Raw genomic sequence first — 17,163 nt, 5'->3', positions numbered from 1 at the left:
GTCTCATGTTAGCAATTATAGAACGACTCACTTTGATGCATTCCAGGGTGGAAACACAGGGTCGCAGCCCCTCCACACCACGTGACTGGTTTATTAATCAAACAAACTATAATTTTATTACAATATTACGAATAATTATTTGTAGGCCTACATGTCTCATTATCAAGGTAAAAATAATAAAACTGCTCCTTTGACTGCTCATCATATTTACTACACAAAAATACCAATGTATAACAACAAATATTGTAATTGTTTGATATAAATTACTTAAAGTCATGTCAACAGTTTAGCAGCCTAGCACTACAGGATAAATTGTAGGAACCATACCTTAAATCTTCTTAAAGTCTTCTGGTCAAAGTAAGTCAATATTGTTCACAAAAAAAAAAGTTTAACTCCCCCTTGTGGTCACGTCCTGCTAGTGCATCGGCCTATCATAGGTCAACAGTTTTATTCTGTTTTTTTAATTAATAAAACTACATTATGCATTCTGTCCAGTTACTTGTTTCGGGATATGCTGAATATTTCCTTCTTGACTGATGCATCTATTAAAAACCTAGATGTAGGAATGGTTAATATGTTACACTTGGCAGTGTGAGTACGTTACTTGGCTTAGTTCAGTGAAATGTCTCGACACGTGGGCCCAAATGTCTCTAATGAACCGAAGCCACCACCATGTGACAGAACACGTCTAAATCACAGTAGCATTATTAGGATTACTACTACTGTGATGTAGATGTGTTTTCTCCAGGCAGCTGGCTCATAGAGACATATATATATAAATTTATTATTATTATTATATATATATACATAAAGGCTATGTTTATTAATCAAAGGTTCTGGCCAAGGTCTGACAACAGCTGTAATATTGTTAAATATCGTTTTTCACATTAACTATTTAAAATGGAAGGCATCATGGATCCTGAATTAGCCATGAGTGGCTTTTGTTATAAAGTCAGCCCTCCCCTGTGATAGAATAGCCTACATAGTAAATATATAATATACTTGTCAGTAAGGTAGGACAGCCACAACCGGTATCATACACTGCCGTGGTACAGTGGATGAATTTAATAGATTTAACATACAAAAATAAACCACAACAAAGCAACACACATATTGTACAAATAAAAAGAATACAAAATAAAAATCCTGCAGATGTCGATCTGGCAAAGTTAACGTTAGTTTGGAGTTGTGGGTTCTGACAGAACGTAGAGCTATCTGTGTCTATAACACTGCTATTCATTATAGCACACTGATACAAATTATAATACAAACAATTTCCCAAAATCATGGCATGATGGAGGAGTTGTTTTATAATAATAATTATAATTATGCGGCATATTTTATTAATTGACCATGATACGGTGATAGAAAATTGACCAATGACAAGAAGGAACGACGGTGAATATAAAAAATTGCTTATGAACAAAAGTCCTTCCTATTGGTGGGAAAACACTGTGACCCCGCCCCCTTTTCCCTCCCCCTCTCCCCCCCCCCCCCCACGCACGACAACAACAACGACGACGACAACAACGAAAATAGGGAGCTATAAGTCATTTTTTCGAAGTTGATGAAATATCCAAAAACAAAAACAAAAAATATAAGAATTGTACAAGTATAAAAGAGCTACAAACATGAATAAATTACATCACTGACACGGAAACACTTCACAAGGTGCTAGTAAAATAACTCTGGAAACCCTTCAGGATGCGGACGCCCGAACTAGAGGCTGGTCGTAGAAACTTCGGAATTGTTCGCCCTCTCTCTCTCCGATGTATCGCCCTCATCCGTCAAAGCTTCGTCTCTTGTCTGAGTAGAATCCAAATACGCGTAGATTTGTGGATGTAAGGCCATGTAACAATAGATGCATTGTTTCTTTACTTGGTTTCCAGGCAACACCTTTAAGTTTATCGGCAAAAATGTGTTTTTCTTTTGCGGAAATGATACCGGGTGCCATTGTAAAAACAAAACGAAAACGAAAGGAGTATGAACCAAAAAAAACAGAAAGCGAAATGAAAATCCTGACGTTAGAACTGTGTATATTTATATATTTGTTTGTTCACGATTAGCAAAACTTGTAAAAAAATGTAGAATTAAGTACTACGGGATAGGGGGAAAAAAAGATATAAAACGTAGTAATTTAAAAGGCTATGTACAAGCTACGTTCTACGTACTGCACTGTGTGACACGGTGGGAACGCAGAGATCGCTGTAGGGTTGAGTTTTTTTGTTATTTTGTAGTTTTTTGTGGTGCTGCCTGTGAAAGCAAATACAAGAAGAAGAAAGTATCCCCCATGTTGCTCGCCTGCTATGGATGAGGCTTATCATTGGCTGGTACAGTCCAAGCCCCGCCTTAGTGTTTCAACGGGAGCCAATCGCGTCAAAATCCATTCGCATGATGGGTTTTAACAGTTGAAACGAGTTACCTTACACTAAAGTAGTACTACTATTTGCATATTTCTCTTAACAAACAGAACACCTCCACCTGTTGGAGCCTTCGGGTTCAATAACAACAAGCTAAAACTATGCAAAACGCCTCGATATAATCTGTTGATATAAACCGTTTTTCGGTGTGAATGCGCCAGAATGTCTGCAGTTTGTTAATCTCGTAACACAATTGAACACATCGCTGCCCTGGGGACATGACTTTGTGCTTTAAACGGTTTTCCCCCTTCCACGGCGTGTCTGCTCCTAACCTAGAATACCACAACTAGAAATAAATACTACTGCTGATAGTACTCTGCAAACCATAGTGGGGCGACCGTCCCCTCCAGAGACGAACCGTAGAAAACAAAACCCAAAACAAGACATGCTTACAGAAGGAGTCCTGAACCCAGCGCAGGCTTGGAGGCGAGGGGGAGGAAGGGAGGAAGAGTCTTGACCGGTGACGGTAGGGGGGAGAGAGAGAGAGAGAGAGAGAGAGAGAGAGAGACAGGAGTCTCTCTAAGCAATGATAAGCTACATCCACACGCAGAGAGTCGGGGAGGGGAGGGGGGGGGGGGTGGGTGGGTGCCGGCGGCGTTGCCCCCTCCCCCCCCGCATGCACTGAGAGTACATACACATGGTGGGGGTGGGGGGGGTACCTCCTGGACGCTGGAATGACTGCATGTATGACGCCCTCACGTAGCGACCCCTGATAAACTGACGGCTGTAGTAAAATGAGGCGTGTTCTCTTAAAAAATATTTATAGTAGGCTCTGTACATTTTTCCATATCTGAAAGTTATAAAGTCTAAGTAGAGGCAAAAACCTATTTCTCGAGAGTGACGTTCTTAGAAATCGAAAGAAAGAAAGGAAGGAAAAAAAAAAGACAATGCATGGTTTTGTTTTTCTTCTCCGCCCGCTCTTTCAGTTTTGTTTTTTTATCCCCCCCTCTCTCTTTGTTTCCTCCTGTGCTCTGTTGGCGTCGGAGTCAGCGGAGAGGAGGACAAAAGAGGCGGGAGGCGATCCAAGTTCATAAAATGGCTGTCCTTCACCCGTCGATGCTACAGAAGGAGCTTTCCGTTCCGATGGATCTTTAGGATCTTGCCAAGTCTCTGTTTGGCCGTGGCCATGCCTTTCTTCTGACGCTTGGCTGAGGAGAGAGAGAGAGGGGGGGGGGGGGGGGGGGAGGGAGGAGAGAGAGGAGAGGGAGGGAGAGAAGGGAGGAAGAGAGAGAGAAAGAGAGGGAAGAGGGAAAGAGAGGAGAGGAAGAGAGGAGAGGAGAGGAGAGAGAGAGGAGAGAGAGAGAGGAGAGGAGGGGAAGAAGGGTGAGAGAGAAGAAGAGACGAGAGAGAGGAGAGGAGAGAAAAGAGAAAAGAGAGAAGAGAGAGAGAGAGAGAGAGGAAGAGAGGGGAAGGAAGAGAGAAAGAAGAGAGGGGAATAGAGGAGAGGAGGGGAAGAGAGAGGAGAAGAGAGAGAGTAGAGGGGAGAGAAGGTTAGGAGTCTGGCAAGTAAATGTCAGAATAACACACAAATTTATTTAACACAAATAAATTTGTCCGCTTTTCATTTAACTACGATCATCACAAATACATGCACACACACGTACGACACACACACACTTATGTGCATCGTGTGAGTGTGTGACGAATCACACACACATGATACACTCCGCTTAAAGTGTGTTAGCATATAAACGTGTGTGTTTGGGTGGACACCCTCCTACGGACCCCCCATCCACCGACCCCCCCCCCCCCCCCCCCCCGCAGAGTGAGAGCCTACATTTAGCGTCGGTGGAGCTGCTCCTCTCCGCCTTGGCCCCCACCGCCGCGCCGCCGGCTGCCGTGGAGGAGGAGGAGGTGCTGTTGGCGGGCCCCGTGGAGGAGGAGTTAGCGGCGGCCCCCAGGCTGGGGGAGGACATGGAGCCCTTCTTCTGGGCGAGGAAGACCCCCGGGGCCATGGGCGTGGGCCCCCCCGGCGGCGACTTGGCCCCCGCGGCCCCGTACTCCTCCTGGTCGCTCTGCTCCTCCTCGTCTTCGTCGTCGTCGTCGTCGTCGTCGTCGTCGTCGTCGTCGTCTTCGTCGCGGGAGTCGGCGTTGGGCTCCGGGGAGCTGCTGCTGTCTCGGGACGGCCTCCGCGGCTCCTCCACCGCCGGCGCCTTCCTCTTCGTCAGCCGCTGCTGCTTCTTCATCTTCTGCTGCTCCTCCTGGCGGGGGCCGCGTGCGTTTAAAGTTAGCACCACTTTATTTATACAGTGCTTCTCAACCGTTATACAGCGGTAATGGAGGTGTATTTAACGTTATAAAAGTTATGATTTTTATTTATAAAGCGCTTTTCAAAACAACAGTTAAACAGTGGTGATTGGGGTCAGTTTAAAGTTATAACAATGAGGATACAACTTTATTTACACAGGGCTTTTTAAACGGTTAAACAGTGGTGATGGAGGTCCATTTAAAGTTAGAACAATGATGATACAAATTTATTTATAAAGGGCTTTTGAAAAGTTACACAGTGATGAGAGAGGTGCAGTTAAAGTTATATCTATAATTATATCTAAAATTATTATTATTTTAATAATAATATTGCTTCATTTATGTAGCAGTTAGTCACAACGCACGTGACGGATATAAAATGGGAAAAGTGGTTAACAAAGCCACAGTAAAATCCTAGACGATTCGACATTTAAATCCTGTGACATTTACATTGCCTTTAGTTTAGCAACAGATCCTTTATCCAAAGAGACTAAACAAATGAGGCTGCCAACAATCAAAGCAGCAGTTAAACTGAAGAATAAGAGTAGCTATAAATCATGAGTCTGACTCACTTCCATTAAAATAACTGGACAGAGAGCAAGCAATGATAAGTAAGTAGCAGGGAATCAGTTTCTGTAATTTTTGTATGTGGAAGTGCATAATATTCCCATTAGAGATAGCACACGACACTAATGTATGTTCTAAATTCACGAAGATACACACCTGCCTTCAACACTTCATTATTATAAAGTGCTCTAAATTTAAAATAGTTTTTCACATCATCACTAAGCTATGATCATATTAGATTTAATTCATACCTAGAACAACCTTTGCTACTTTTGCAGTTTTCTCATCATCCCTCATTTGTGTTTCTGAACCACTCAGGGCACTGCTGGACTCACCAGAAGGTTGCTAGTTCGATCCCCGGCTCCTCCTAGCTAAGTGTCCCTGAGCGAGACGCCTCACCCTGACTGCTCCCAACGAGCCGGCTGTCGCCCTGCATGGTTGACTCCGCCGTCGGTGTGTGAATGGGTGCAAGAATGGGTGCAAGAATGGGTGCATGAATCCGGGCATACCTGATGGGACAGCTTGGCGGCGGCGGCGGCGAGGCCCGTCTCGACGGACGCTACCCGGGCGCCGTCCCTCGCCGGTCTCTCGTGTCGGGGAACCGAGGGCCCCACGCGGGCTGGTCACCATGGAGACAGAACACACAGTCAGCCGGCCGGTCCGGACCCCCCAGACACACCCCCCTACACACCTCACACACTCCTTCACAGGGGTCACCTTTGACCTTCCGCCTTTCAGGAACCCATCTCATCCTATTCACTTTAACTGTTTTTACCTTATATTCACTTTATCTTAAACCACCTCACCGACACAACCTACACACCTCACACACTTAACATGCGCTGTCGTTAAGGAGTGGTGGCGGTCGTCAGGGTTACCTGTCGGGCTGTACGGCGTGTCGTCCGAACCTTTTCTCTTTTTCGATCTCGATTTGAAGACGGGGTTATCCTCCTCTGACTCCAGAGAAGGGTAAACTAAAAACAGATCAGATGTGGTCGTGATCGTTATGAAACAACGGCTTTACACTGCGTTCAAATCATCGTAAAAACTCATGCATTCTGTTCCTCGTGCGATGGCAAGCGAGAGATTCTAGTGACTCCTCGCGTACGAAACAGAAACAGCTGTCCTCCAGCTGTCGACTGCTCTCTTCCCAGCATGCACCAGGCCTTGTTAAGCAAATGAGGGCATTTTAATTTCCAATAATTGGATGATCGAGATTAAACGATGGCATGTTTACAAAATAAGACGCGAGCGGCGATGTTTATGAAAGCACGGGGGCATTTCAGAGCGAGCGAGCGTTCCAGCGCATAACGACTAATAACGAGCAATTAGCGACTCGAGGAGTTCCGTGTAAGAGAACTATTCGGGACTGTTAGCGTTAATGGGTTGCTAACCAAGTGGGAGGGTTGGAAGTGTTGCTTTTGGAAAGCCTTCACAGGACCGAGAGGCAGAGAGAGGGAGGGATGGAAAGTTGGCTCAGCTGGAGGTCTCCGTCAGGGAGCAGAGCTGGTGAAACCCATGAGCGCTATCGACCCGCTAATGGAAACACTCTGGTCGCAATCAGAGGAACACAAGCATGTGATGAGACACAAGTGTTTGATGAATACGCAGAGTCACCTGCTGGCACATATCCCCCCCCCCCCCCCCCCCCCTACATAGACGCAGGTAGAAACACGTGTGGTACCATAACACATAAGTGAAAGTATTTTGTAGGCAGGACATCTTATAGCAACTCAGATTCGATTCTGGCCTGAGGTCATCCTCTCTCCCTTTCAACCCACTTTCCTATCTAGTCCATATACATATATCAGAATGACAACATGCACAGCAGGACATGCACACAAAAAAAAAACATTTTAAAGGGGTCCTATTTCTGTGTGGTGTGTATTGTAATTAAGCAATCTTACACAAGATGGCGATTCAATAACACAAACCATCTTCATTATCAACAATATTGTAAAATATTTTCATATTGTGGGATAACTTGCCCTCAAATTCAAGCTTTCTGCCCGAGTTCATCTCCATCAGAAAATAGTTCCTATAGTAACGATAGCCGACTCTTGGTCAGTTGAACGTTGTTATGGAAACTAGGCTCATGAAAGTAGTTTTGGCTAGTTAACGTAGCGATACTTTCTGTAATTAGGCACAATCTTTTTGTCTGTTCTTTCACCAGGCATTTAAACACGCTCGAGAATGGGAATTGACCAATCAGAGTGCTTGCTTAAACTTGCGTGTTATTGAATAGTTATTACAAGCCATTTAAAATTCTTGCCACTTGTGATGTCACTTATGTGACATCATGACCTATTCTTTCAATGGCTTGTGATGACCAATCAACATGGCACCGCATGCTAAATGAGAGAGCCTTTAAAAAAAAACCTTGGACCCTTAAAGGGATCAAGCTAGCATCGCTGGGGTCTCACCGTAGTCCGAGTCCTTAAAGCAGGCGTCCATGTGGTCTTGGTCGTCGTCGAAGTCCATGCTGTCGATGCTGCTGCTCTTGCGGGGCTTCTTGGGGACTCTCTTGGCCGGCCGCTTGCTGTTCCCTCCGCTGCCTCCGCCACCTCCACCGCCGCCACCGCCACCCGCACGGCCGGCCTTCTTGTCGCCCTGCGTGCCGTGCGAGTTGGCCTTGGGCTGGCTGTTCGTCTTGGACTGGCTGTTGGCTTTGGACTGGCTGTTCGTCTTGGACTGGCTGTTCGTCTTGGGCTGGCTGTTCGTCTTTGGCTGGCTGTTCGCCTTGGCCTGGCTGTTCGCCTTGCCCTGGCTGTTTACCTTGGACAGGCTGTTCGCCTTTGCCTGGCTGTTTCCCTTCGACTGGCTGTTCCCTTTGGACTGGCTGTTCCCCTTGGCCTGGCTGTTCCCCTTGGCCTGGCTGTTCCCCTTGGCCTGGCTGTTGGTCTTGGCCTGGCTGTTGGCCCAGGGCTGCTGCAGGCTGTCCGAGGAGGACAGGTTGGCCATGGACAGCATGCCCTGGATGGCCTCCTGTGTGCTGGGGGATGCAGGTGGCTGACTGTAAGTCCATCAATACAGAAATACACACAATACATGGAGCATTACAGTGGGTCAGCCCGGCCGCGTTGTGGAGGAGCGCTTCAGAGAGGGAATAACGCCCTGGGACTCAATCTTCTCCGGGGGTCGGTCGGAGGGGTACCTAAAGTTAACTTAAGTTAAGTTAAAGAAAGTGCAAACTGCTGAGATGATCGGCAACCCGTCGAAGCGGCCGACGGCAGAGAGACCAGGCCATGGGAAAAAGTGTCCGTTAGAAAATAATTCAAACAAACCTTCGGAAGAAGAAGAAGAAAACCTTTTTTTCTTTCGACCCAGTTCCCTGACTCATGCTCTCTCTCACCGAGAGAAAAAAAAAACAATTTGAGAAACGTGTTTTTTTTTCATTTGGCCGGCTAGCTTTGTTTTCCTTCCCCCCCCCCCACCACCCCCCGCCCCCTCCCTGGTTCTTTCATTGTTCATTTGTAGCTTTCAATATGGGGGAAACAGACCATCAAGCGCGGGCCCAAACAGCCAGCCCCCGCAGCACAGGAAGAGCCTCTGGCTTTGCTACGTTTGACAAATTGATGGCGGATCAAACGCGCTCCGGCTCCCCACATAAACTGCTGACAGAATTTGTTTAAATTGCCACTTGGATCTCTTGTTGACTCTGTCGCTCGGGGGAGCCTGTAAGTAGGCCTCTTGGTGGGGAGTTACTTTTTCATCCAATTATATCAGTCATTGACCCGGGCCATTTGTGAGTCAATGGCTCGTACCATTACGGGGAGCCATCCCTCACTCTCAACTACCGAACCGAGCCCGCGCGCCGGGTGCGAACGCCAGCAGCGACCGGTGGAGCAGAGCGATCTGAACGCCAGCGGGGGAGCGGTGGCGGTGGCGGGCTGCGTGGGGTTTGTTTGGGGTGCAGGGTCATTAAGGACAGGACAGTGGGGCCCTTGAGGGGCCCTTGTGGGGGCCCGTGGTATCGGCGGCTTCACTGTACCTGTTGGTGTTGTAGTCGATGCCGCCCACTTGCTTGCTGGCCTGCAACAGGTCCAGGATTCCCGCGGCGTTCCCGCCCTTCTTCTTGACCTTTGAGTTGCGCCCTTTGACCTCAGGTTTGACCTCGGTGTCGATGTGTAATGACTCTTCGTCGGAGGAGTCTGCGTTCTGTGGGGTTTTTAGAAGAAGTGAATAGAGATTAGACACAATGGTCACGTCGTTGAAAGAGATTGGACGTAATAGCAGCCAATCACCATGGACCATACACATTTTACATTTTAAATATTGTTTTTCTTGTTATAGTTTATATGTCAATTATGGCGCTCATTTCCCTCACCATCCCTGGAAGGAGGGATGTTTAAATATATGACCTGTGAGCCTTTCAGACTGTAACTGTGTTTAGGGTTATAGAAAAAAAATGGATTTGACTTAATTAATTAATATGAATATATTAATTAATATTAATATTAGTTAATATTCCCATAGAGACACACAGCCCAGAAACAGTTTTAGTTTTTCAAATGTTCTATAAAATACTCACAATTTCTTTTGCCATTACCAGAATAGTGTTAAAATGTTACATTGACAAATCCATTCAAAAATATGGCCATAGATGAGATCACTGGGAAATGTTATCCCATTGTAAATGTAATCTCTGTAATCAAGAGGCGAAGGTTTTGTCTTTATAAAATGTCGAAGTCAGTAAAGCTCTCTTTTTTGCAAACCCGCACACACACACATAGAGACACAAACACACACACACACACACACACACACACACACACATTGACACACAAAAACACACACACACACACGCGCGCATGACGCACACGCACACACACACACACAGTCCTCTAATCCGTTTTGCAAAGCCTCTTCCCTCTAAAGCCCATTGTGTCTGTCGGGGTCTAAACGCAGGCTGTGTGAGAACTGAATCAGAGTCTGGCGTCCGAGCCGCCCTGCGTTTAAGTGGAGATGGTTTTTTAAACGCCTTCAGATGAAAAGCATTACAGGACGGATCGCTGTCGGCCCGACCTCCCCTCCCACCATCAATCAGCCGGCGTGAACACGAGGTACGTAATCACAGCCTGGCTGGGGACACCCTGAGCATCGCCAAGGGAGCTGGCCGGTGAGGGCAGAGGAGAGGAGCAGAGGAGCAGAGGAGGAGAGGAGGAGAGGAGGAGAGGAGGAGAGACGCACGCACCTTGGTGACGGCGGGCAGGAGCTTTGGTTTCTTGGCCGGCGTGATCGGCTCTCGGATGTTGGATAAAACTGGAGGAGAAAACACAACAGGGAGAACCACCATGAGGATTTAGGAGGACGGGTTTAGAACCAGTTTACACTCAGTGATTCATATGTTGAGACATTACAGTTATTCAACACTCTGATAGCCGACACAACTTTGCATTCGCTGACGCTTTTATCGCAAGCAACTTGGTGAAGAAACATGTAATGAGCAGGTAGGGGCTAGTGCAACCGGTTAGGTGACTTCCTGTTAGAAACATGTTAAACATGTTATTGAGGGTTAGGTCAACTTGTTCCAAGCCTAAAAGTGGGCTGCGGACATTGTTAAAAAGGTGAAACAGTTATTGTAGGTATTTGGTTGGCGTGGCGTTAGGTTAGCTCTGCCATGTTGGCGGTATCGTGGTGTTTGGTTGGCGTGGCGTTCGGGGGGGCACGGCGTGCTACTCACAGGAGAGGTCCCTCTTGGCGGCGTTCTTCTTCCTCCTGATGGGGAACTCGTCGATCTTCAGCTCGCCCTCGTCTGAGACGTACTCGTATTCGTCCCGCACCGGCTTGGCCTTGTCCTCCTTCAGGTTCTGCAGCGAGCCGAACACCCCCGGGCTGCTGGCCGGCTTCAGGGTCTTGGACCTGAACACAACCATCAGACGTTATGGACGCTTTTATTTTACATTTACCTTTATGGTACATATTGTCATTCAGTGGCTTTCTGAACCGGATTTGCTTTTCATTAGTATAGCTAATAATGAATGGTAATTATTAATAGTAATGCATGATAGTAACATCAGATATAGTATAAGTGCCTTCTACATTCAAGATAGAGTGTATCTTAACAAAATGTGTTCTAAATTTAACAGATATAGTGTATCTCGACAATGTGTGTTCTTAATTTAACAGATAGTGTATCTTGAAAAAGTGTGTTGGCACAAGATGAAGCTAAAAACAACACAAACAGGTCAGGTTGTGCGATGTTCTGGAAAGAGGATCTTAAATAAAGGGCGATTAATCAACAGTAATAAGCTCTTACTAGTGGGTGCTGATGGACCAGTGGCTGTGTTTCTAACGGTACGTTAGAGGGCTAAACCAGCCTCTGAGAGGAGGCTGCAGCCTACTGTTTGCTGGGGGGTCAGGGCCTGGTTCGTAACCTACCCGAGGAGCTTCTTGTGGGACATGGTGAAGCTGAACCGGTCTTTGTTCATCGACGACCGGTCCATTTTGCTCTCCTCCTCCATTTTCAGTAGGGAGTCTGGTTTACTGTTCTGTAACCGGGGGAAACGTGTTAATGAGAAGCTGAGGCGAAGCAATGTGAAACATTACAGCTGGAACAATCAAGAGTTGTGGAAATGGATCACCCCCATCAAATGTTTGAAGTCTTGCATTCCGTATGAAACGACAACAAACCGAAAAAATGAAAGAATGCCGGAGATGCCAAAATGACTTTTTAAATACACACATTGCCGTCAAACGATGTGGTTCGTGCGTCTAATTCCAATTAGCCCCCCGTGTGCCGGAAACGCTCCGAGCACTTGAGTCGCTTTTCAAACCGATAAATTAAAAAGGAATATCCAGACGATTGTCTGGATCGGATTTTCGTTTTTTTTTTAACGTTGGGACTTAAGGTCCCAGAAAGAGCTGTAGACTTTTAGCGACATCAGTTTTAATCAGAAGTGAAGATGCGGTCGGGGCCGGCCTTGGCGGCCATCTTACAGGGCTCCATCTGCGAGTGCTTGGCCTGATGGGACGCAGCCGCCAGCACCGGGATCCTTGAATTGACTACAAACATTCCAAAGTAGTTTGGCATTGAATTTTCCATGAAACTAAAACCCCTTAATGTCTTCCGTTTAAGGGAATTACACTTTTACCCCACCCCTCCCCGAAAAAAAGGGAAAGGGAAAACAGATCCATGTAGAGGAATAATGACACAACAAACATCTTGTTTTTTCCCCCCCTAAAGAAGGTCGGAGCGGGGGGGACGCGAGGAGGCCATGTGTGAATACTTTAGATCGCACTCCATTGGACCAACAGAGCAGCCTTGATGAGCTGCAGGCTAAAGGATGTGAGGCTAGGGACCGGGATGTGAGGCTAGGGACCGGGATGTGAGGCTAGGGACTGGGATGTGAGGCTAGGGACTGGGATGTGAGGCTAGGGACCGGGATGTGAGACTAGTGACCGGTGATGTGAGACTAGTGACCGGGATGTGATACTAGGGACTGGGATGTGAGGCTAGGGACCGGGGATGTGCTAAAGGATGTGAGGATAGTGACTGGGGATGTGAGACTAGTGACCGGTGATGTGAGACTAGTGACCGGGATGTGAGACTAGTGACCGGGATGTGAGACTAGGGATCAGGGATGTGAGACTAGTGACCGGGATGTGAGACTAGTGACTGGGATGTGAGACTAGGGATCAGGGATGTGAGACTAGTGACCGGGATGTGAGACTAGTGACCGGGATGTGAGACTAGGGATCAGGGATGTGAGACTAAGGACCAGGGAAGTGCTAAAGGATGTGAGACTAGTGACTGGTGATGTGAGACTAGTGACCGTTGATGTGAGACTAGTGACCGGGATGTGAGACTAGGGACCGGGGATGTGAGACTAGTGACCGGGATGTGAGACTAGTGACTGGGGATGTGCTAAAGGATGTGAGACTAGTGACCGGGATGTGAGACCAGTGACCGGGGATGTGAGACTAGTGACCGGGGATGTGAGACTAGTGACCGGGGATGTGAGGCTAGTGACCGGGATATGAGACTAGGGACCAGGGTGTGAGACTAGGGACCAGAGGATGTTAGACTAGGTATGTGAAACTAGAGACCAGGATGTGAGACTAGGAACTGGGATGTGAGAGTTGGGACTGGAGAGGTGAGACTAGGGAGTGAGGATGTGAGACTAGTGACTGGGGATGTGAGACTAGGGACTGGGATGTGAGACTAGGGACCGGGAATGAGCTAAAGGATGTGAGACTAGGGACCAGGGATGTGAGACTAGGGACCGGGGATGTGAGATTAGTGACTGGGATGTGAGACTAGGGACCGAGAATGTGAGACTAGTGACCGGGATGTGAGACTAGTGACCGAGAATGTGAGAATAGGGACTGGGGTTGTGAGACTGGAGATGTTAGACTAAGACCGTGGCTGTGAGATTGGGGATGTGAGACTAGGGAATGGAGTTTACTGTTAATTCATTTTGCAGTTTATTTCATCCAAATGTAAGTGTTTTGTGAATTGAGATACATGTCTATAAGGAGCAGGTAGGGGTCTAGAAATAGTGCTCAAGGAGTGTAGAGGTAAGCTGTGGCCTCAGGGATCGAACCCAGAACCTTTGAGCTGTGAGTCAAAGATGTGTGTCTAGCAGCGGTATCGTTGTGTTTGCTGATTGTTTTAAAAGTGTGCAGATCTGTTTTTAAGGGAAACGTCTTCCTTCATTAATCTTAGCTTGGAACATTTACGAAGACTTTATTCAGTTACCATCTTGAGTTTGTTCAAATTTTGGAACGATTTACGTTCCACTTTTTTTAGAAGATGGTTTCTGGATGTGTTAAATCCACAGGCTTTGCAAGAGGATGAAACATTGGAAAGGATGGATGTTTGTTCTCAAAAAACATGATCAGGACGAGTATGACTGGAGACACTTTGAAGTCTTTCCATGCACTAGAGTGAATGTATGTAGCAGATACACCAGACGCTTCCGGACTTAACACTATCGAGGTGGATGCCTGGGGAACGTAGCGAGCTGGAGCGTCTGTATGGGGTGCATCTGCCCTTTCACACCGTGACGAACACCACCGCTGTTGAAATGATCTTACCTTGTACTTCCACTTCGCTTCAGTCTTGTTCCTATTCTGCTCTCTGATCTCAAACTTCTCCACATTGTTCTGCTTTGATATTTCTTTCTCTGACATACTCAGGACATTCTTAACCGCCTGGAAAATTTGAATAGTATATGTAAGAACAAACGGTGTTAACATCAACCCAAAGCCACGTTTACTACTTTGCGTCCCCAATTCAACTCACATGGCTCTCAGCCAATCAGAGCAGAGGGAAACTTGCCCATTTAGTGAAATTGGCGGACGCAAATGTTCAAACGCTGGTCGTTGTAGTCTTTTCATTTGATCATCATTCATGCATAAGTCTGCACGGCATGCACTGACACGGTCTCCCGTCTCCCCTGGTTGACATGGGCCATCGTGCTCCAGAGAACCGGGGAACATCAGAACATCTGCTGGAGGTGGAGAGGGGCGCTCACCTTGCCCTTCTTGGGCTGGTCCATCTTGCTGAGGATGTCCTTGGCGTGGGACTCCAGCGCCGCGAAGCTGGAGGGTTTGGGGGGCGGCGGCGTCAGCTCCTTGGCCTTCTTGCCCTTCTTCTTCCCGCCTTCCTTCACCTTGGGCACCTTGGGGGGCTTGGGGGCCTTGGGCATCTTGGGCGGCTTGGAGGGCTTGGTGGCCTTCTTCCTGGCGGTCTTGTCCCGGCCGGGCGAGGGCGTGTGGGGGTCGGGGCTGTCGGGCTCCTCCTCCGCGTCTGAGTGCATGGAGGGGGGCTCCTCCACGGGCACCTTGGTGCTGCTGGGCTCGCTCTTCACGGCTTTGGTGGCGTTCTCCGCCACCCGGATCTCCCGGGCCAGGTCCTTGATAAGCTGGGTGGGCTTCATGTTCTCCGGGAGCTCGTCTTCGTGTTCCAGCAGCGCCTGACGACGGAGAGCCACAGGGTGTTAGCGTGGGTAAGGGTGGGGGGGATCCCCTATGAAAAGCTCTGGGGAAACGGAACATTTATAAGAGCCGTGACAAAGTATGAATGAAGGCCCAATCCGAATATACTAGATGGAACATTGAGATACTACCAGACAACTATTATTTCCTTTACTGTTTTTCTTTCTCATTTTGTATTATTATTTTATTTTATTATATTATTTTTCTCTTGTTTCAATAATGTTGTTGAGCTGTTCTGTATAATACTTTGTGAAAACTCAATAAAAATGCAAGTAAAAAAAGAGTGGGGGATCCCCAGAAGGTGAGGCCCGACCTGCCTACAGTCACACGTCATACTGTCACACGCTGACGGACGGACCCACGCACCTGTTTCTTGGTCCAGGCTCTGAAGGCGGCGTTGAGGATCTTGGCGCCGTGCACCAGGTACGGCGCCGGCTGCTTGTTGGCTTTATGTAAACCTGGAGGGTGAACAGAGGCACACGTTAACAGCTCTGTAACGCTCAGATCAGGGGGCTCGTGTTAGCCTAACGCGTGTTCAGTATCGTTTACCCTGACGTCAGGCCACCTTAACGACCTTCATTAGCCATCGGATAAATCAATCAAATCGACGAATGGACTAATTGAAAAATAAAGCGAAACCACCAAAGGAGGCTTTTCTTTAAAGTAACCGTTAGTTTTAGCTCAACTCTTCTCTCCACGGCTGCAGAGTTCCAGGTCCTGGGAGGGGGGGGGTGGAGGTATGATGTCACCGTGATTCCGTTTTAATGTGGAACCTGTCTTAATTGGTTGCTGCGACTGATGGGAAACATTTGTGTGTGTAACTGTGTCGTCCCATCTGCTCTGCGGCCGGCTCCGTGCGATGTGGCTGATTACTGCCGCGTGGACACGCCTCCGCCGCCGCCGCTACGAGAGGAAGCCATTAATAACTCTGGGCCAGAGACGGCCGCCCTCTGCTAAGGAACGACCGTCGCTAGGCAACGCTTGGGAAAAACTCCCCCCTCGCTTCCGCCCTCGGGAGAAACGTGCAGAACGATGATATGTTAACGACGTGGCCTTATGTGGCCCGTACACATACACACACACACACACACACACACACACACACAAACACAAAAGAAATCCCCCTTGCGCGTGTAATGCACACGCACGTATACACACACACACACACCAGGGGTGGAAATATATGCATTGCTTGCAGAAGGCCGTCTCTGAGCGGGGATTGAGACATGGCTTCCAAATGGAGCAAGTGATTCTAGCCGAGCCAAGCCTTTTGATGCTAATCATGTGTGAACGCTGAGATCCACCATCCTAATGACTGGAGTGATGCTAGAGCACCCGGCCTCTCATCTGGCCGGCAGACCCCCGGGACCAGAGCTTCACTTCTGGAGCGGCCCGCTGGAGGAGGGAGGGTCTGGCCAGGCTCTGTGTGTTTGTGACTCTGTGACTTCACTTCAAGGCGGGCCACTTGAGGACACGAGTTAACGCTGCACAGCTCTGCGGGACATGGATTTCACGTCAACAAGCCGGGTTAGGAGCTACAGCCACACAGAAGGACTGCAGGGCTCGCTCTCTGTCACATTGATACATCTCCAATCAATTAATGAAGTTGTATCAGTCACCAATACATCTCCAATTAATTAATATATCGCCAATCAATCAGTGCATCTCTATCAGATCAATACATCTCCTATCTATCAGTACATCTCAATCAGATCAATACATCTCCAATCGATCGACACATCTCCCATCAATAAATACATCTGTAATCAATCCATGCCTCTCTTCAGATCAATTTGTCTCCAATCCATCGACACATCAACCCATCAATTCGACAGGAAGTGAGCGCTCACCTTTGAACCTCTCCAGGAAGTGGCGCCCCACGTACCAGCACGCCGTCTCGAAGTTGGGAAAGGGCGTGAGGGTCTTCACCTTGAGCCGCCTCTCCACCTCGTACGCCCTGCAGGGGAAGAGAGAGACCGACAGCTCT

General features: G+C 47.8%; 1 protein-coding gene across 5 annotated transcripts in view; it reads right to left on the bottom strand.

The window, feature by feature from the left end:
* Positions 1-1,048: 1,048 nt before the first annotated feature.
* Positions 1,049-17,163, bottom strand: part of phf2 (PHD finger protein 2) — a 29,623-nt gene continuing 13,508 nt past the window's right edge. Inside the window, exons 9-21 of one of the 5 annotated variants that reach the window (XM_084464235.1) lie at positions 17,027-17,133; positions 15,543-15,634; positions 14,714-15,154; positions 14,274-14,390; positions 11,616-11,725; positions 10,918-11,096; positions 10,429-10,496; positions 9,226-9,392; positions 7,658-8,247; positions 6,113-6,208; positions 5,744-5,853; positions 4,198-4,621; positions 1,049-3,568 (exon numbers count right to left, since the gene is read on the bottom strand). In XM_084464235.1, coding sequence (XP_084320361.1) covers positions 3,480-3,568; positions 4,198-4,621; positions 5,744-5,853; positions 6,113-6,208; positions 7,658-8,247; positions 9,226-9,392; positions 10,429-10,496; positions 10,918-11,096; positions 11,616-11,725; positions 14,274-14,390; positions 14,714-15,154; positions 15,543-15,634; positions 17,027-17,133 — 2,590 coding nt within the window. In that variant the 3' untranslated portion in view covers positions 1,049-3,479. The remainder of the gene's footprint in view (positions 3,569-4,197; positions 4,622-5,743; positions 5,854-6,112; positions 6,209-7,657; positions 8,248-9,225; positions 9,393-10,428; positions 10,497-10,917; positions 11,097-11,615; positions 11,726-14,273; positions 14,391-14,713; positions 15,155-15,542; positions 15,635-17,026; positions 17,134-17,163) is intronic. The other 4 variants (XM_084464234.1, XM_084464231.1, XM_084464232.1 and 1 more) reach the window with 4 other exon arrangements.

The sequence above is a fragment of the Micromesistius poutassou genome, assembly GCF_964030765.1.
Source record: "Micromesistius poutassou genome assembly, chromosome: 2".
Taxonomy (NCBI): domain Eukaryota; kingdom Metazoa; phylum Chordata; class Actinopteri; order Gadiformes; family Gadidae; genus Micromesistius; species Micromesistius poutassou.
This window is presented reverse-complemented; position numbering and strand designations above follow the sequence as displayed.